The 22,745-nt window shown below is 35.3% G+C and overlaps 1 protein-coding gene and 1 long non-coding RNA gene across 3 annotated transcripts in view; both read right to left on the bottom strand.

Moving 5' to 3' along the window:
* Positions 1-152: 152 nt before the first annotated feature.
* On the bottom strand, positions 153-16,078 carry LOC121863872. Of its 2 annotated transcripts, XR_006088466.1 has the most exons (5): positions 9,391-16,078; positions 7,470-7,553; positions 1,887-1,986; positions 1,238-1,356; positions 153-729 (listed from the first exon to the last, which is right to left on the bottom strand). It is a non-coding gene; the product is annotated as an uncharacterized LOC121863872 (long non-coding RNA). The 2 variants fall into 2 exon arrangements; XR_006088465.1 differs by lacking the exons at positions 7,470-7,553; positions 9,391-16,078 and having other exon boundaries at positions 1,887-3,777.
* Positions 16,079-16,778: 700 nt separating this feature from the next.
* LOC121863903 (peripheral plasma membrane protein CASK-like) overlaps positions 16,779-22,745 on the bottom strand; it is a 120,535-nt gene continuing 114,568 nt past the window's right edge. The window contains 5 exon segments of the mRNA XM_042362816.1: positions 16,779-17,100; positions 19,266-19,441; positions 20,769-20,887; positions 22,518-22,590; positions 22,593-22,616. Of these exon segments, the coding sequence (XP_042218750.1) occupies positions 16,921-17,100; positions 19,266-19,441; positions 20,769-20,887; positions 22,518-22,590; positions 22,593-22,616 (572 nt within the window). The 3' untranslated portion in view covers positions 16,779-16,920.

Below are 22,745 nucleotides of genomic sequence, written 5' to 3'. Positions count from 1 at the left end.
TTTCTATGATAATCTATTTCTGAAAATTATGTAATATTTCGCAAAAAGTTGATAATCTATCTTAATAGGTGACTTATTTTGGGGGCAAGGTGAAAATAGTTCTAAGTCCATGAATGGCTGTATTTTGACTGGAAATAAACAAACTTTCAGGAGTTACTTTTATTTTGTAATACATGTGTTGTGCTGTGCCAGACCAGTCTTGATGAGCACAAGTAGAAAATACATAAAAGCATAAAATTGATGCAGCTTCACTTTATGAAGACTTACATACTCCAATTAATCAAATATATGTTTTAGACCATCACATGTGACAGTACAGCATTACTTTATGGCAAGATTGCTGTCAACGTAACATTTTGAAGTTGAACTGAATTCAAATAAAATTTCACATATACTGTATTTGTAATATTTCCTGGCTTTTCTAGCTCAGTAAACACCCTATACGTACTTATAAAAATGTATATAAAGGCCATTTAAAACTACGAGGTCAGAACATAACCTACTAAAATAATTTCAAAGGCAATTAACACTAATTACTCATTACTCTTAATTTTTAAATTGTGAACCCAGATCATTAATCTACACTAGTAAACAAACGACCATGAGACTAGCCCGGACCATAAGTTGTAACTGCAGAAAGAGTTTGGTTTCTAATGTAGTGCAGCAAGAGTTCCGTTTGCCTGAAGACACTCTCACGGTTGTTATGTCCTGCATCTTCATATCGCCGTCCTGGAATGAATAATATTTTAACAACTGAACTAAAAAATTAAGTAGTCAATGTTGTTTTTGTACACCTACACTATACAGCACTCTTGGAACACCACAGTTCTTGAACAGATGGGCACAACTCAATGGTTGGCAGGTCTGCTTGTGAAGCTACTCCATATTTCATATGTTTATCTATAGTATTTACAGGTGAAGTAGTAATTAAATTAACAATAAAACTACCTCGGCAATTTTCACATTAGTTTCGTTGTAATGCACGAGTAAGTGCAAGAACTTTGTGGGTAGTGTATAGCAATACAGTATGTACTATACGTCATGTATACGTTCAGTAATACTAAATATTATGTACAGTATACCGTTACTGCCCAGTATATTGTACAATAATTCATTAAATCTTTAAACAAATTGAAATACTGTACAGCCTCATGGTTAAAGTACGTGTAAACCAATTTTTCCATTAAAGTTTCTTGCCTAATGTATTAAAATAAATAAAAACTGCCCAAAATCTTACCTCGATGGACGACACAAGGAACTTCATGTATCCTTAACTATGATCACCGAGGCAGCAATCTGGTCTTTTTCTTCTACACCTTTAACACAACAGTAATCAACACAACCAACTGGATCCATCTGTTAAAAATATGAATAGAAAATTGGTACAAAGCCCAAAATAAGAAACTATATAAAAACCATTAAAATAAAGTAAAATATGAATACTGTAAGTAGTGGTATTGTATTTTCACTCCCAAGACCAAATTTAGCTTTGCCAGAAGTTAAATCTCCTCAATTGTAACAACTTTTCTAATACCACTTGTGTTGCAAATGGTTAACAGAAATGGTCAATACACTTCAGAAACTCACAAATTATATTGCACTGCCATTAGGGTTGAATTACCTATAAACCCTAATATTGTGACCAATTTTCCAGAGAAAAAACCCTTACCATCGGAGACGTGATTTGCTTGGGTTTCAATCCCACCAACTACAATGAGAAAAACCTATATTTCTTATAAGAGCAAAACTGCAATTTTATCACACCCAGAATGTCTAATATTTTATTTTTTACTTCAAACTAATTTTATCATAAATAAAAAGTTGCCAAAAACTTAACCCCCCAATTTTTGTCTTCAATAAATACAAAAAAAAAAACTTATTCTTACCTTTAATAAAAATGACCCCAAATCCCACAAATGGAGGACAGCTTCAATACCGTCAACGTTTACGATCAAGGAGGCAGTAACGAGGAGGGTTGTCCTGTACCTTCAACAGTGACAAGCAATAAATTGTATAAACTAGAATAAAGACCAAATATTAACATGAAGTATAAAAACTAGAAAAAATATTAAAAATTAATGTAAAATATGATAAAGTTGTACAAAAACTGGAATAAAAACTAATATTAATGTAAAATACGAATATTAACGTAAAATATGAAGTTGTATAAAAACTACAATATAGACTAAATTTTAACGTAAACTAATAAATTGTAGAAAAACTAGTATAGGACTAAATATTAAAATATGAATAAATAGCAACAAAACTAGAATAAGACTAAATTTTAACAATATACTGTACTGTAAATAACTTTAAAAAACTAGTATACTAGACTAAATATTAACAACATATTATTAATGTAAATAAAAACACTAGAATAATGACTTCATATCGACTTAAAATAAATAAAATGTATAATGACAAGAATAAAGACTAAATATTAACGTAAAATATGAATAAGTTGTATAAAAACTAATAATTACTAAATATTAACGTAAAATATTAAATTGTATACAAAATAGAATACATTATGAGCATCAACATCCAATATGAGCATCAACGTCCAATATGAACACCAACGTCCAATATGAGCATCAACGTCCAATATGAACACCAACGTCCAATATGAGCATCAACGTCCAATATGAACACCAACGTCCAATATGAACACCAAGTTGCAAAAAAACTAGAATGAAGACTAACTATTAATGTAATATATGAATAAGTGGAATAAAACCTAGAATACAAGACTAAATATTAATGTAAACTATGTATCAAGACACAAGTATGAATAATTTCTATAAAACAATTTTTGAAAGTTTCCACCTACTCAATTATTACCCAGGACGAAGTAAAAACTTTAATTTATCTTGGCACAAAAGTACACTAAAAACAAAGTAACGTGAAAATAACAAAACTACCAAAATACTTGCACGAATACCAAAATTAGTAAAATTATCGTAAAAGTAATAAAAAAACTACAGAAAAGACTTTAGAAGTCTTTAAAGTAACAAAAATCTTCATGAAAATACTGTACCAATGTTCCTAAAAGTAACAAAAATAATTTCAAACAGTAACGTCAATTAACAAACTCCACAAGTAAAACGTCTCAAAATAACAAAACAATGCATACGAAAGTAATAGAATATCTCAAACCATTTCCTTAAAACTGTTCCATTGACGATTTCCTACAATAGTTTACGGAAATAAGCAGTAGCTATCATTGGTCAACGTTTTTTTACTGTACACCACCACAAACCTGCACCATACACCTACACCCCACACCTGCATCGTATGAACATGAGTCCGCAATAGGCCGGTTAGCCTGTGCATTAAGCTCCCGTCGAGTTACTACCACTATCATCCATGAATCTATCTAGCCCCCTTTTAAAACTTCCAGCATTCCAGTACTTACTACAAAGTTACTAAGCTTGTTCCACTCATCTACCACCCTATTTGTGAACCAGTTCCTTCCTATCTCCCTCCTAAACCTAAACTTATCCGACTTCATTCCGTTGCTACGGGCCCTATCCTGCTCGGATATATGAACTTTATATCTCCTTTGATTTCTTTCACCCACTTAAATACCTCTATCATATATCCCCGCACTCCGTCTTTCTAGGGAACACAAGTTTAGTTTCTTTACCTTGATATGGAAGTTTACTAATTCCCGGAATCATTTATGTCCATCGCTGCACCGACTCCAGTGAATTGATATCCATTCTATAATAAGGGCACCAAGATATAGTTGCAATATGACCTCTGCACTAATTAAACTTCTAGATATAAAACCTAATTGGTTCGCCTTTTTTCAAACATTAACGCACAGTTTTTTAGGCCGTAGGTCCGGGGTTACAAGTAACCCCCCCCCCCCTCAAGTCCAGCACAAGTCGACTTCACTAGGTTGATGTTAAGGCGGAATACATTGACAGTATTTGTTCTTCCAATATTAAGTACGCTGCACTTGCTGGTGTCGAATACCATTTGTCATTTTTCTGACTACTCCTGCCGTCTATTTTAATACTCCTGTAGTGCATTTGCATCCTGCCCCGAATTAATCTGCCGCAAACTTGCTTATGTCACTGCTGATCCCAGTATCTAGATCGTATATGTACATTATGAACAAGAGTGAGCCCAGTACCGACCCCTGGGGAACCCCACTGGTTACACAGCCCCACTCAGATTTAACACCATCTACGCTGACCCTCTGTGTTCTAGCGGCGAGCCATGATTTTATCCAATTTAAAACTTACCCCTCCGACGCGGTACTCAAACGCTTTGCTAACGTCTAAGTAAATAACATCGTAATTTTCGTCATTATCTACTACCTCGAAGACACTACTAACCTGCACCATACACCACCCGATCGTGCATCAATAACTCATAATTAGCACATTTAAATCAAGGTGTAACTTAATAAAATGAAACGAGACATCACAGTGTCTATAGCCAAAATATACACGAAATATCGTTAAATTCATCCATATAAACCAGGGCTGTGGAGTCGGAGTCGGAGGAAATTTCGGCTTGTGGAGTCGGAGTCGGTAGATATAAACACTTAAAATATGAAGCATATATTTAAATCTTCCCTCCTTCCTGCCCTCCTCCTTACACCATCTCGTCCGAATGATTAAATATAATAAATACAAACTTCTTCGTATTTATAAATCTTAATACATATTTATGGTAAATTAAATCATTTAGGAATATAAATATAATAAAAAAATAATAAACAATTGTAAATAGAGAACAAATTTAAGTAAAAAATTAAATATAAAGGCGAATATTTAAGTTTAAATGCCACAGGGTATTCGGACACATTAAGGTTTAAACAGAGAAGCCAACTGTACCGATCTGTCGACTCAACATGGCAGCCAACATTACCTATAAACAGTACACAATTAAATCCAAAAATAATCCTCAAATTTTAATAATGTTTTTACCAATTCATTAATTTTATTTAATATTAATATTATAATTTTAAAATCAGTAAATATTTAACTTGGGAAACTTTGCGGGGATAAATGTAGACGAATTACTTACGGACTCCGATAATGAGGCAATTGGCTTGTTTACACTTATTAGTAATAGATAGATAGATAGAAAGATTAATTAGTTTTTTAGAGGTGTTGTGTTTAAAACTACACACACACACACCGTCTACCCACGCACATACAGTACACCGTCTACATACACACATACACAGTCTACCCACACACCGCCTACCCACCCACACACTGTCGTTTTTTTTTTACTTTCCCTTCTCCCAGCCACCACTGATAATACTGTACACCCCTTTACCAATCTCTCACATCCCATTCTTTCATTTGCGATACCACCTGAGCAGACTCTGATCTGTTCTTTAATAACTACAGTACATCTTTCAATTCCACATCTCCCTATTTCTGCCTCTCATTTACTAAAACCCATTTAAACACAATGTCAGTCATCTCTAACTTAATCCTTTTTTCACATCCAAAGTTCATGTTTCACACACATACATAATAACGATGGCTTAACAAAACTCACGAACATACCTATTTTTGACACGTTTCTTTCTCTTCATACATTTGTCATTATGCAGATCAATTTGCAATTTCTATATTACAATATCAGTTAGATTGTAGTGGATTCCTCCCCTACAAACGCTGTTTGTCGCTGAGTAGCCGACCCCGCGAATCCCCCAGTGTATGCCTCGTGGTCTAGGTCAACCAGGGCCGCTTTACATGACGGAGGTCAACTATTAAGCCACGCCTACCTCCGCTGTATAAAACCTGACCCCGTGGTGACCTACCTCTCTTTCTACCTACAGCCAGTATTCAAGCAAGACCTCCTCCTCCACTCCTGCCTGGCGGCCCTTGCTCCCGCCGGTGAGCATGGCGACCCACAAGCTGGTCCTCCTCTGAGCATCCTCACCAACCAGCTCTATCTACTCAACGCTTGTAACCACGCTGCCTTCCCAGCACCAAGCTGCACTGTACATCCAATACAATATGTATACAGAGAGCACATTGTGAGTTTCCTTTCTTCATCCCATCCTGAGTGCGAACCAACAACTCGTACCCCACAAATGGTGACCCCGGAGTGACCACACACACAGGATGGAGGAGAAACATCCCGTACCCTACAAATGGTGACCCCCGGAGATTCGCACTCACACAGGATGGAGGAGAAACCGATCACTCTCCCAGTCTTCAAGCAACATAGAAGACTGGCTTATCCACACAGAGGCAGCTCTCATCGACTCTACAGCTACTGTCTCTACACCGCAGGTTAGACACCCTAGAGCAGCACTGCTTCTCTAAGCAGACACCAGCTCCTCTTCCTGCCCCAAGCACCACGTCCTACCAACCCCAACACACCCGTCCTGCCTCAGACGCCGCCCCCGGCCCAGCAGTACCCCCTGCCACTGTCCTGGACCCTCCTCCTGACGCGGACCATCCTCCGCTCCTGCCTGGCAGCCCCTTCTCCCGACGCGGGCCATGCGCCTGAGTGCGGCCCCACACACCCTTTTTTTTTCTCCTCAGGTACTTCCTGCTACTGTCCTGTACCCTGCTGCTGTCGTGGACCCTGCTGCTGTCATGCACCCTCTTCCTGACGCACCCCCTGCTCCTGACCCAGACCCACACACCCCAGCAGGCGCATCTGAGGACTCTGTACCTGCCGCGAGGGAAGGACAACATTCATCGCCTCCACAACCCTCCTTCTCCCTCTCTCCTCCCACAGATCTCGTGTATCTAGACAAAGTTGTCTCCACTAGCGGCCGGCTCATCCACGCCCTCGCCGTTATGTCTCACATGTGGCATACAACCCAGCCGACAACAAGTCTCCTGCACCGCCCGTTCTGCCTCACATGTGGGATGCAACCCTGCAGACAACAAGTCTCCTAAACTGCCTGGAGGGAAGGGGGAGTATTGTAGTGGATTCCTCCCCTACAAACGCTGTTTGTCGCTGAGTAGCCGACCCCGCGAATTCCCCAGTGTATGCCTCGTGGTCTAGGTCAACCAGCGCCGCTTTACATGACGGGAGGTCAACTATTAAGCCACGCCTACCTCTGCTATATAAGACCTGACCTCGTGGTGACCTACCTCTCTTTCTACCTACAGCCAGTATTCTAGCAACATCTCCTCCTCCTCCACTCCTGCCTGGCGGCCCTCGCTCCCGCCGGCGAGCATGGCGACCCACAAGCTGGTCCTCCTCTGAGCATCCTCACCAACCAGCTCTCTCTACTCAACGCTTGTAACCACGCTGCCTTCCCAGCACCAAGCTACACTGTACATCCAATACAATATGTATACAGAGAGCACATTGTGACTTTCCTTTCTCCATCCCATCCTGAGTGTGAACCCACAACCCGTACCCCACAAGATTTATAGGACAATAACATTTTGGATTAGTTAGAACAAAATACATAAGACATCAGAGACTTACCATATTCTTTTAACAATGAGTGAGTACTGTGTGCTTACTTGTCTAATAAGTTTGTAATTTCTTATTTGGGATGAATATCTATAGGGACTCACACATCATTAATCTCTCTTACTGGCCCAATTCTGAAAAAAAAAGTTTCTTTGCAGAATATCTTTCAAGGAATTACAATAAAAGTTACAGTTAATAGGCACTTAATTTTGATAAAAAAATTTGCATCTAATAAAGAAATATGAGATGTACAAATAATAAGTCAAAGTACTGCACAAATTCCATATAGTACAGTGTTTTTATGATGACATGTATAATATAAATTGACAAAACCTAATGCTACCCAAGTCATTTTCTCTGTGAAGTGAACAACCTTTGACGGATCTTCACTTAACTCTTTGGTTACCATCATCTTTCTTTTATTTTCAGGTTTTCCTAATTTAACTTACTCTCCTGTGTAAAGTTACAGACACAACTCTCTTAACATACAGTATGTATTTGTTATACAGTACACCCTGCACTACATACAGTACAATTGGCCTAGGTAGCAATGTCATCCTTTTCAGTATGATTCGTTCAGGCAGCAATATCTAGTGACTCGACGCGAGCCGAGCAAGTGACTGACCACTCTCCAACAGTGGGCTGGACGCCCATATAATATGGTATATTAAAGAACTCCTTAACCGAATTTCTTGCTGCCTGACCTTTCTCTGGCATTCCCTCATATTTTTTAAAGTAAAACGCTTCAAGACAGGTATTAAGAGTAATAGTCATATACCATCCAAATATATATATACTACACAGTATATACACGGGTTCCCCGGGTTACGAACGGGTTCCGTTCCTGAGGGAGTTCATAAGTCTAATTTGTATGTAAGTCGGGGACCATCTGTATGTATAAATATATTCATTATACATATTTGGTAAAATTTTGAATTATGAGAGACATTTACAGGTATGTATGATGCACATATCACCATGGGATGCAGCCGCCTACCTAAGTGTAAACAATTTTACATGTGTGTCAGATCTGTCAGACAATTGGTCAGGGTCTATCACACATGCTTTTTCCACCATTGCCCAGTGATTGAGCCATTATATCTGATAACCTTAAATCTGGTATTGAACTTAGAAATGTTAAAATTTATATTGGGGCAGATAACGAAATAGTACCATAGTTTTGTTTGTTTTTCCCTCGGGAGGAGGTGTCTATTGTAATTTGTCAAATCTCATATTTCGTAAGCGCTGGAGCCCCTATTGTTTTGAATCGTGGGAGTTTTACTGTACAGCAACAAAAGCCAATAACACTTTTTTATAAGTTGTTTTACTTCAGAACAATATGAACGGCATTTTCTTACTCTAAAATAATTATTAATTGAATAAGCATTTCTATAATTTAGCAACTTAGTTAAGTTTTAATTTTTTCTAAATAACGAATGACTGTTAAATGGAAAGATTTAATGCTATATATTTTATTCCTTGGTGTTAAACATACAGTAACTTCGGATTACAAATAACAATTAATTTTCATATAAAAACTAGAGTACAAACTGTGACTGTAAATGTTTATTTAAGCATATAGGCAGTATGTATGGAAAGTATTTGTTTACATATTTAGCAAAGACATGGCATAAATGGGGTGAGTATGAATATTATTTTAAGTTGTATTATTTTTTTTGATAATCATTTCAGCTAAACACAATTAATGCAAACCTTTTCATTTTGGAGTTCGATTCCAACTCTGCAAATTATTCCCGATTGTCCCTGAGCAATAATCTCATGTACAGTATACTCTCGATTTAACGGAATCCGATTAACGAATTCTCAATTTAGCTGAAGGAATTTTTTATATTATATAGTGAACTAGTTCGCTAAATCGAGATCACTTCCATTAATACGTTCACACCTACAGAGACACCTCAAACACATGACATGTACATAAAAACATTAAAAGCATTACTCATGGCTTACCTTAAGCTAGGGGGTTCAGTATTTGTAAATATTTTCTATAATTTACAAACATTTTTCCAGTTGATAGCTGCAATCTTTTAACTTTCTCCCCCACACCACTTCCTTTCTGAGACTTCCGAGAGACTTTTGGCATGATGTCTAGCACAGTAGTTAGTCGACCAAGATGTAGACCGAGTGGTAGCAGTGAACAACACATGCGGTGGCGGCAGGACACAGACTGAGCAGATGTAAACAAATCCCATGCGCCAAGTGGCACACTCGACACAGAATTAATGGAATCACGCTCGATTTAGCAAGCTAGTTTGCTAAATCGAGCAGAAATAATTATAAGTTCGATTTAGCGGAAATTTTGATTTAACAGAAAGGGCCGGATCGAAATAGTTCATTAAATTGAGAAATTACAGTAGTACGTATTATATTATGTTATTTCGAAATATACTAAATTCTTAACTATATCTTTTGTTTTTGCAATAATCTTTTGAAAAACTACTATAGCATTTATTAATTAATTTGTGATCCCATTTCACAAAATTGAATTACACCTAAAAAAAACAAGAGAAACTAAAGCAAGACTTGCAGTTGCCAGATAGCATTATTTTCAGTTAATGCTTCAAGTATCACTGTTGGCTAATCAACAGTTCAAGTGGAGGATGTGTGTGACCGACTGAAAATTTTACATAGATTCATTAAGCACCACTTTCCATTGACATAAAATACACAGGTTATATATAGCCTTCCCATATTATACCCACTGTAGCCCTACACCTGTCAGTAAGAGCTTTAAAACATACATTACTCAAACAAGTATTTATTGCCTAATGTTACTTTGCCTTCACACCTTACACTCGGAAGTTTTCCACCACTTATCCCAAAATTCCACGTTTTTTTTCTTTGTAAATGATCCGATTTAAGTACATATACAAATTTTACATGGAGAAGTACATCAATTAGTCCCAGTGATAAATTATGCTCAAATGCATCAAAGAAAGATGTGCTTTCCTTTGACTTTCCCCCCACAGTGCTATTATCAACACTATCCTAGAACTATAGAGCCTTTGGTTGAGATACTGATCCCTGGTGCTGGGATCAAATGGGTAACTTTTTAAAATCAATGACCTTGACCTCACACAATTTGACTCCAAAAAGTAGTACAAGTGTATGCATGTTTGACAATAACAACACGAGATGTTGCATTTGTATTTTGTTCACAAACAGAAAAATCTGTTTACAACCAAATAAACACAGCTGAACAACAAACCAACACGCCTCAATGGCTTCCATATAGCTTTGTATATCCTAGTTTAATATCATTTGGTATTTTCCTACTTTGGCAGTATGCGGATTTATTCATTTGCTAATGCAACACTCAATCTTTCCACTTTCTTTTCTGAGTACAAGAATTTGGCAAGTGCTTAACTGGTGTGATGCCTAAATTAATACAAGGGGTCCTCGTTATAAGTGTCTTCATTATAAGTGGTTTCGCACTAAAGTGGTCAAATAATTGTGAACCTACATGTACAAAAAAAACCCTCAGTTAATTGGATTCTAAGTCTGAAATCAGTCAATCTTTGGGAGCACAAGTGTTTGAGCAATTGAAATTCCCGTCCGCCTCCCGTTCTCTTAAAGTTCATCCTTCTCACGTGCACTATGCATGCTCAATACCAGTCACCTGTGTCCACAGGCAATATTTGAAGTGCTCCAAGAACTAAAATTATCAACTTTGTTGTGTTTTTGGTGACATTGGTGGACTATTTTTGTTGTCATCAGTTCCAAACCGAAGCAAGGTGGTGTAGTGGCTAAAAGGGAGCGTAGTAGCTATGGGATGGATGTAAAATTAGAAGTTACATGAAAGAGAAGTGGTGAGCATCTCTCAATGAGTGTGCAAGTGCATGGTTAGGTAGCTCATGCCACATCAACACACTGACCCCAAACGACTTTTAAGCACCTTAAATGAGTTGTAAAGTTAAATAATTTAATAAAATAATGAGTAATCAAATGTTTAACAAATGTTTGTAAGGTACAGTACATATTTAACAGTTAAAAGATACCAAATTAAATTAAACTTTGAGTCACTTACAATGTGATGGGCCTGATCAGACCCTAATCCTATTAATTCTTATGGGAATTAATTCCTAGTTATAATTGGTTTCATTATTGGTGGCTTTCTTCTGGTCCCTATTAACCACTTATAATAAGGACCCCCTGTACTAGAATTTGTATGATCTGATTATAACTGAGGAGTTGAAAACACCTTGATCACACTGAGATAATTATGACAAATTTTATGGAAACAGACTCCTCAGGTGCCATCCTTCTTTGAATGCAAAAAATTAAAATATATAAAGATATAAACAGATTAGTTTTAAAATTACACAAAACAAAATTTGTATTTATTTGGGTAGGCTGAACCTGTTACACTTCTCATCCATTCCCAATGATACATCCATGTACACAGTAATTTGGCTCCTGGCTCATCTACTGAAACACTTTATTCACGTTACAAGAAAATTCTTAACAAATTTTCAAGCAAAGAAGGTTGCCAATATAATCCACCACAAGGTCAAATCTTTATTATTGAATTTTCAACATAGCAGGATGTTCAACTTCAATTCAGGATCTTGGTAACACAAGTAGAGTGACTGGGAGACTTAGGAGAAGAGCAAGCACAGCATGCCGGAGATAACGAGTGACCATGTGCACTCGGGGAGGTAGCAGATTTTTTGGGGGGAGGGGGTGAGGTTGGAGGGGAGGAGGTCTTAGATTGGAGGGCAGCTTCTAGTTGGGGCTGTAAGTGGAAGTAAACCTTAGTCTAAAACTTTGGTATTTTTAAGTTGCAAAATGTGATAGGTTCAGCTATTTTCAACCTTGGATAATACTTCAACAAGGTTCAGTTTCACTAAAATATGAACTGGAAAATGAACATTATCAAAGTTCTACTGATGGCCCAAAATTACCAAATGTATCACATTCAGTTATTTAGATTTTAAGAAGTTCATCAATATCCTTCACAAAGCTAGTCACTTTACCATGGAGACAAAACAGAAGAAAAAAACAAGGAAAATTAAGCATAAAACTGTAATGTTGTCCTGTGTCCAAAAATGCTAAACCTAATTCCTTTATCTCTCTAGGTTGTGTATTTTTGGTACAGTTTCCAACTTAATAAATAATGTCACACTTTCCACTATGATCTGATATGTGCAGTACCAGAAGCTGCCATGAGGGATCAAAAAAACTCTCTTCACCACTCAAGCATCAACAAAGCCTTGACCAGCTTCAAGTTACAGAAAAACAATACTTAAACTGAGATAATCCCCAATGACCATTTTGAGCACAAACCTGAAAATTTATTACTGGAACTACAGCAAATTGTGTGCTTTACATGTAGTAGTCAATATTGAACCACTAAAATTCTCATTAATATCTACAACATTAAGCCATAAAAATATTAAGAACAAAACTAATTTCAATGCCTTTTTCATATAATTAATTGCCTCCCTATCAAAAATGTCTTCTTTACAGAGAACTTTAAAGTGTACTGAGTGCCCTGTCTTTTGCATGGTCATTTTCTTTGAACATAAAAATTATTTAGCTTTATGTTTCTGGTGAAGATACAACTTGGTAAACTGAAATAAACTTTACCCTCCTTCATAAATATATTCATAAAATTATACATCTCTAAACTATAAAAGAAAACATGTTCAAATTCATTATAAGAAAACAAAATACCTAATACTATTTTCAAGACTTTGGCATTTTAGGCAAATTTAAATTATGATATATAAAATCGTTGGCATAAGGCAGGGCAGTCAGATGACCAAGAGTGTCACTACAGGACCAAATAGCCTCTTCTCTGCTGTCTGAACTTTAAGTGATTAGCCATCCTGTAACTAGGGAAGCAGAGACTAGTGTCATAATGAGTGACACCAGCCAACACAGGTATTTGTTATGGCTCAGCATCACTTGTTATGCCAGAGATGCCTCAGGGAAGCAAAAGTTTGTCATCTTTTTTTTTTTTTTGGTACACCACAGTAAATACACTGCACTATAACAAGATTTTAGAAATAAGACTACTTTATAAAAGGAGTCCAAAATTTCTTAACTTATGATTGTAGTATTCAATAAAAGTGTATTCATGTATCAAAGTACATTTTCTTCTCTGTTGTGCTATCAATATGAGCCTTATTAGCTGAAGTGTTATCTTTTTTTTTGGCACAAAGTATTAGAATAACCAAATTTTGTGCTTATATTTCTTGAAAGACAGGTGTAGGTGCAGAGTAAGATTAGAAAGTCAATACTCTGTCAGATGGAGGACCAATAACTTGACCCAAGGCATCCAAGTCTCCAGTCAATCGACCAGTTAATGAATACCTCTCAAGAGTGACATCAAAACCTACCTCACATTGTGGATGACAGGATAACAAGATCAAGTTCATGAGCTCTCCAGCTGATGGAGAGTTCATTCTCTAAACATACCCAAATTGTCCAGCAATTGGTTGATTACAAAATCCATTCTAGAAGTTCTTCTTTTGGATCCTAGGCATATCACAATAAATCCCTTGAATATTGTCCTGCAATGGTATCTACATTTCTAAGAAAATTACCAAATAGGTGACCGTTGTGATTTTGTTCAAGGGTTTACCTGCATTTCTTAGACTGAATTCTAGCACATTACCTAAAGATTTACATTTTCACCTTCATTCAAGTTACTGTTTGGCAATTTATCTTTTACCAGAAACACATACAGCTGCTGTACATTCAAGATACATAGCTAATGACTAAAACTTTCAGATTTAATGCAATGTAAAAAATTTGTATCTTAGGTGGTGTTTCAGAATTCTAATCTAAGTTATCAAAGTAGCAGGGTATGGGTTACTATTTCAAAACAAGCTCAGTGAGTTCAAGAAATACTATATAATTATGTAACATCATAGTGTAAATAACTTGTTGAGTAATCTGTTAGGTTAAATCACTGAAAAATTATCAAATACACTTCAAGATGAGAAGAGTAGATTTCACGATATACATATCAAACTAACAATGTAGAAAAGGACACTGTCCTCTGCTCACTGAGTACTATTTTGAAACTCACCCCATATAATAGAGTATGAAGTTGTTCCTCTTGAATGCCCCATGTGAAGACAATGTAACCTAGTTTTCCTTTGTACCCGTATGGCATTCTGCACTTTTAAGAACCGACTTAAGCAAGCTATAGGTGACAAGGCGTAAACTTAAAAATCCACCGCACACAGAGGAAGATCCAGAGCAGTAAAGCCTTTTTCAGGGGAATTGGTGAAGCTCTCACCGAACTGAGGGATACAGGGATGTAGACAACTTTACTGCCGTGCATCCTTTCAGAACACAAGTGGAGGCGACACTGAGACGGGATTAAAATGTAGAAGAACTCCATCGTCACACTGGTTTTGTCTCCTATACATTATTCAAATGTAACAAGAAAAGATTTTCTATATCTACTCAGTTGTTTTTTATAATAACAGTAATCCATCCAACAAACCCACAGAAATTGTAAAGCTTGGTCGGGAAATTAGATTCAAGGTAAACATGTGGATTTGCATAATACATAGTTAAATCAGAATAGGGGCCATAATTGGACATGCAAATCATTTCAATTAAATCTAAGCAAGACTAATGGGGAAATAATAGTTTCCTTACATGTAGTATATTGATTTTTAAATTTTTTGAGTTCTTGCAGAACTAAGTAAGTATGATATATGAATCTAAATAATATATGGAAAAAAGAAAGAAAAAAGAAATGAATCAAAAACAAATTTATGAACTACTATCTTTCTTGCTCAGACCCAACCCTGTGAAAGTCATAGCCATAAATGTGGCCCACTGTCATCATTCTCACAACTCAAACTTATTACAAATCTAGTACTGTATAAAATCAATGTAGCATGTGACCGAAATATACAGACAGTACCTAATGTCATCAGTTTCACATTAGCATAAACTGGCTTACTACCTGCACTGCAACTATATAACAATTAATTAAATTCCATGTACAAGGAACAACTGGTTCAACCTTTATTTGCTTATAAAAACAATATTTATAAGTGTACACAGATCAGTCCATCCTCTTTACTAAGAAGTATAGAGGATACTTCAGTGATTTCCAGAATTCCATCAAAGACAACACTACTAGCATTACATATGTATCCAGTTGTCAGTTTATTGTGCTTTGGTGCAACCCTTAGACTATTCTCCTGGATCCTACAAATATATATTCATCTCCACTGGATTCCATCACCTCTTCTTTACAATGGAGGTCTTTGATTAAACCACAATTCCAAACAACAGTCACGTGCACTGGTAACAATTTTATGTTAAACTTCTCCCCAAAGACTTTTGAAGTCCCGTACCATCAACAGTTTAGCCTCAATCCATCTTCAAAAAATTATACCATCTTTCACAAGAATCACACACAACCATGGTACATTATAGCTTCACACAGGCTCTTCTCTCGGATGATGATCATCGCTCGGTGGATCTCTCTAGCCTTATTTTCTAGCAAGAGTTTCAAAAATATTCTTTAGTTTACTAAAATTATTCATTTTATTTTCTACTACATTTCATGATATACAAGAGAATAACTGATCACGTTAAACGAGAGTTCTTAGCCATAATATTGTTTAATACTATGCTGTGTCACCGATTATATATATATATATATATATATATATATATATATATATATATATATATATATATATATATATATATATATATATATATATATATATATATATATATATATATATATATATATATATAATATATATATATATATATATATATATATATATATATATATATATATATATATATATATAATCAATTTGTTTAAACTGAATGACACTGGATTTTTCACTACTTTTAAGCATATAGAGAAGTATTAGCTCCAACTAAATGAATAGGGAAACTGTATTTTATCCACTTTAAATACAACATGTTACATTACTGAACAATATCTTTCCAATAAAATTCCTAGATTATTTTATTGGATCTGAAAGACATAAATTACAATTATGAATCGATTAAAAACAAAATCAAGATAAAAAAATCCATCACACTATGACTTAATTGATTCAGAAAAGGATTTTTGGCCAAATGTACACATGTAACTCCTTGAAAATTTCCTTTTTGAGCAAATTGCCAAAACCTTTATGCTACTTATTACACCACTCTCAAGATTTATCTCCACTCTCTTTCCTTCACCACTTGTCACACAAGACATTCATAGTGACAAGCAATATGTGCAGTGTTTGGCTGTAATGTCTCATCTCTTTTGCTATTTTTATAAAGTTTTTTTTTTTTTGTATCATCATAGGATAAAATGAGGCATTCTATTTTGCGAGACTTTGATTGTGGCACTCTGGTCATGGTTGTGTGGTTCTATGCTCCACTGGATCACCTTCTATGGTGTTGGTGGGCTCGTCTGTTAGCCTCTTTGCTCCTTGATGTTCCACAGCAATAGCAGTCAGAGGGACTGTCTCGGGGAGGGGCGGTCTGTCAGTAAACCCATGACACAGGCACCCACTGCGGTGTCATATTCATAGTTTCAATAGATTTTTCCAGTTGTCGGATTGTTTCTTCGATGTCATTATTCACTATGGTCAGATCAAAGAAATGACCATATAACTGCTTGAGCATGTCCGATTCCTTTGCCAGCCGTTCTAAACTTCCATCGTACTGGAAAGAAAATAAATTTAGTAGATATTTCACTTATGATTCACAATGCAGACATCACACCAAAACTTTGAAATAAATTTAGTAGAAATTCTAGTTTACCTATTAATGAAAGAATTTAGTTTGTGCATTAGTCCTAAAATTTAATTTTGTACATTAAATCTAAAACAAATTTGTACATCAACTCTAAAAACCTAGATATACATTAATTATATGTTCAATTGCAGTCAAACGTAATCACCTACTCCTCCTACTTTTATACCTGCGAGCTCAAGGCTTTTCTACACGACGGGTAACAAAAGGGTGCAAGTCAAGGGCCACATACATGGTAAGAATGTAAGTTGTCTTAGAATTATCCTTAACACCTGAAGAAGGTGTTAAGGTTGGTGGATGTAGCTTGACATTGACAGCCTTAATGACCCTGGGAGGTGGGTGTCAGGGGAGGTGTCATATGTACTTAACTTTCCCTTATTTATCTATGTTTTTACTTGAGATCCTGTGAGCGAACTTTTGGAAGGTATTATGTCATTAGGGTTGATAAGGCATTTGGCTTCTGTGAGGGAAAGCCAACATAAGTATGGAGGGAGCGTGGCTTTGTGCTCGAACTTGCTCACCACCATTAACACTAAACTAGACTGTTAGTTGATCGTTTCCACCTCTCGCCACTACAGTCCTTGAATTTTTTTTAAATGAATTGTTGGATACAACGTGACTTGTCCATTCTGTAACATGTTTATTAGAGTTGAGAAAATCAATGTGAGGTGATGAGGTGGTAGTTGGAATTGATGTTTGGCCACTGCTCCACATCCAACCCAAGATGGACGCTAAAGAATGTTGATTCGTGAGTTGTGGGCAAATTATCGTTTTGCGTGTGGCTAGCTACAAGGGAGGTTGGGGTCACCAGGCAGACTGTGAGACACTGGTTAACCTGCTGGTAGGAGTCTGAGAGCTTGGGAAACTGGCCGCAGTGAGCATTTTTGATGGTTTGCTGGTATATGATATACCTGTACATTAAAATTACTAATTTCAGGTGTGTAATGTAAATAAAACATATTTGAACTCCTAAGTCTTCTAAATAATATACTTTTAGGCCAAGAAGACCATGATTAACATACGAGCAGGACACTGAATGGGCTATTGAGATTCTGTATGAACTGTGTTGGTAAATATTAAAAATAATTGTGATTTCCACCCTCATATTCAATATTTCTCCTCATATAAACACTATTATAAATATCTACTGTAGTTACCAGTGTTTAAAATCTGAACTGCAACATGAAAAAATTATATATAAAGAAATGGATGGCACATTATAATGATCATAAAATAAGGATCCTCATCAAAAATTCTTTCAAGCATGTAAACCTATAATAATATAGTGAAAAAACAAACATATATCCATCCTTCTTACATGACTTTCCCTGCTTTTTTTGATACCCCCCTCTCTCTCATGAGCAATTTGCATTGCATTCCATCCAGCTTCACCCCCCCCCAACCAATGGCCCTCCCTCAGGTCAATCATTCCCCCTCTCCACCCCATGTGACTTACTGTGCAGAAAGAACCCAGCCAAGTGCAAGGGTTAGGTGGTGGAGTGGATGATTACTTTTGACTGCGATTGTACATTAAATTTATTAATTGTTCCTCTATTTCTGGAAAAGTGTCAATACTAAAAAAATGTCACATAATTCTGGTTACATTCTCTAATGGTTTTAACTAAATATGCCTCTTCATGGAAGTCCTTGTTTTAGGAACACTTAATAATAAAATAAATTATATAAGTACCCGGTACACTATCAATTCAAAAAATAAAATCTAAATTACTACTAACACAAATCATCTTCATTTCAGTGATGATTGTTTATCCAGTTACTGTGTAAGTTTTTATGGATTTCATCATCTATGCCAATATTTTACTCAACCTGAAACACTAATATGGGTAAAAATACTTTGGTGAAATTTAGCAAGAAATACCAGCAAGTGTGGCCAACTCTGTACATGAGAATGGAGCAGCTTAGCTTAGGGATTGAATTACAGGGCATGAGCATCCCCTTGCATCCCACCAATGTTAACTAGTATATTTATTAATATAAACCTTCATAATCCACTCCTGATACTATCTTCAGTTTAAGTGTTTCTCAACCTTTTACTTTAACAACTTAGAACTTACATCAGTCATATTTTGAAGAGAAGGAGCAGCGATGAATACAACATACGGTGCAAATTCAGCGGTACGCAGGATCTTGAGAGCCTGTGGTTCAACGTCTAAGATTGCCATACGACCTTCACCATGAATCTTACGAATAGTTTCCAGTTTTGTGCCATACATTGCATCTTCATGAGTACCTGTAATGTTGTATTGTTATTAGCAACTGAAAACATTAATTCATTTATAAACTAGCATAACAATTATAAAATCATATTACCACTGTTCATATTAATATTTGACACTCCCCATTCTCCTACAATACATGCCACTCTCATTGACATCCCCGAGCAGAATTATCTTCCTTAGTTATGTTCTTTCCTGACATATGCATAAGGACTGTGCATCAAGATCTTCATCTTATTCAAGATTCCTTACATACTCATTAGTAATATTCCTATGTATAATCTCTCTCATTCAATGTAAATGTTTGCAAAAATTTTCATTTAAAACCTATTTTCTTACTATTGTATTATTAGGTTTGCTTTTATTCTTATTATTATTATTGTATTATTATTGTTATTTTATTATTGTAACTAAAACATATTGAAGAAAATAGATACAGTAAACAAATTACAGTTTTTAGGGGGCATTTCCTCTGATCCCTGGCACTTCCTTTATTTCTTATGGGATAATTAAGTTTGATTTACAAGGCCATTCTCAAGATCGTAACTACCATGTAAAACGAGAGATAGCTGTATTATAAAATATATGCAAATCTTACCACAACTGCAAAATACAAGTACTATTCAGACATACAGTTATAAACAACAAATCATCCTAAAGTTTGTGAAAATTTTATCTACCCGGGAAATGGTATCCACTGAATGAAATTGAAAAATGGGCTGGAGGAACTTTAAAGATTCCTTCTCAAGTGTATAGACAAACAGTGAATTAAAATTCCTAATACCAAGTAATCAATAAAAATATGAGAATAAGTGAAACCGGACAAAAAAGCTAACTAATAATACACAGTCTGTATTTCTTGTTAACTGTCAAATGGTGAAGGAATGAGGTTCAGGGTGCTGTAAGGAGAGTGTGGCTGTTTCCTACAACTTATTCTTCCAGTCTTTATTAAAATTTTCACTAGATTTTACTGGTATCAGGGAAGGGTGAGCAGACAACAGATGATCACATTATTTTATCACCCATTCTGGGACTGTGGTGCAGCTTCTTCCAAGTAAAACCAAAAAATGCAAAGGCATAATAAAATAGTAGGAACTATCTCATTTACCAGACTCCATGATCATGTTACATTATTATCACTTTTTATAAAATTATACTGTACTGTATAAGATGTTGTATAAGACAAGGAAACTAAGGGTAGTACTAATTACTGTACGGTACAGTATTTACATCCCCTAACAGTTGCTGTGAATTTATCTTATGCATTTCTTTTTGATTTATAATAATAAAATATTTCATGCATAAGTACTTTTCAGGTACAGTAAAGCATTAACACCTTACCATATTCCAAATACTCATTTGCTGCAATATCTGCCATCATTTCATCATGAGACACAAAGTAGTAATTCTTTCCATTTTCTTCATCTTTTCGTGGACTTCGGGTAGTATCTGTAACACAAGGGTTTATATTAAATATCAAGAGTTGAAAAGAAATATGTGCCGAGATCTTTCTAATATACTGCACTGTATCTCATTTTTCGGTTCAAAAGGTCACGTCAGGAACTCATCCTCTTACGGAAATTTATTTTCCACAGCCCGGAACTGGGAGATTTTCCCCAGAATTTCTCAGAATGCTTAAAAAAAAAAAAAAAATCTGGGTCATGGAGAGCTCCAAGAATCGAAGATTCTGGCTAATGGAGAGATTACTATATTTATTAAAGCTTCTCTAAAAAAAATGGTTCTCAATTGTGTCTGGGACCAATTAATTATTTACATAATTGTTTCAATAGGATTTATTCATTCAATCGACAAACATCTGGGGTACACACACACACACATACAAAATCAGGTAGACATTAATTTCATTAGCTGGGAACTGCCTGTACTTTTAGTTCAAATGCCAAAGTAAAATCTTAAAGGTAATGATGAGAATTCATATGCCAAAACACTTTCATTATTTTAGTTTGTTTCCTTAGCTCTAAAGTCAGCAGCACAGTAAAGTATATAAGTTCAGTTAGCTCATGATACGTAGTTTCTGTAAATGGACTTCCAGTTTTGTTTCTGAACAAGATGGTCCCTACCCATTAACATTAATACTGAATCTACAATACCCTTAATATAGAATCCCTGTAACTTTGATCCAACTGTTATTTATTCACACTAATATTTCCTTTATTTACGTACTGGTCACTACATCTAGTACAGTATAGTACTAGCCCAGCCAAGGGAACTACAACTGTGGCCTGTGCAGGCAGACCATTATTTTGGATTAAATGGTCCAGCTACATCAAGACAACCACTGATGTAGAGACAGTATAAATGTAGATATGTCCCAGCATAAAATCCACTCCATGCCTTTGAAATTCAAAGGCAGTTTCTAATTACTGTGCATGTACCTGGGAAAAATACAATGTAATAAAATTTTGTATCACGTTGATGAAAAAATAAATAATTAAATAAATAAATAGAAACAGTGTACATGGAATATTAACTTTTTCTAGGGTATTTGTTAATGAATAGTGTAAGGAAAAAGTCAATCAAGAACAAAAAAAACTATCTCAAATAAAAGAGCTGTTCTAGAAAGCAGTACTGTATACTGGTAGTTTATAAATATGAGATACTTCCCCCTTTAGTGACATGTGGATATATATATATATATATATATATATATATATATATATATATATATATATATATATATATATATATATATATATATATATATATATATATATATATATATATATATATATATATATATATATATATATATATATATATATATATATATATATATATATATATATATATATATATATATATATATATATATATATATATATATATATATATATATTCATATTAGTTTGCAGAATAGAGTAAAATCATAGCTTAAATACAATATTGAATTGCTTAATCCATGTGTAAAAAACATACACGTTATTTTACCCCAAATAAATTTAAAATACTGTAATGTACTGCACAAGGCACCTATCAACTATTTCTGTTTCTGAAAATGTAAGGCTTTCATTATTTTTAATGTTCTCAACTCTAATAAGCCTTTACGAAAAACTTCGTGTGGTATTGAATTAAGCATATTTGTCTGGATGTGAGGCTATGAGGGTGTTCTTGATGTGTAGCCTCCCAACACCATCATGCACTGCAGCACCAGTGTCTTCCGTCGAAATGCTGAGGCGCCAATGTGTATTTGATATGGAACAAATATACAGTACACTATATGTACAATTGCCAAGTAAATTACATTACGAAATTTCTATACACCTGTATTGACTAACCTATATTAGATTGGAGAGTTAT

Source organism: Homarus americanus, unplaced genomic scaffold (genome assembly GCF_018991925.1).
Source record: "Homarus americanus isolate GMGI-L3 unplaced genomic scaffold, GMGI_Hamer_2.0 scaffold48354, whole genome shotgun sequence".
Lineage (NCBI taxonomy): Eukaryota > Metazoa > Arthropoda > Malacostraca > Decapoda > Nephropidae > Homarus > Homarus americanus.
The sequence above is the reverse complement of the archived record's forward strand: the minus strand, read 5'-3'. Positions and strand labels throughout refer to the sequence as shown.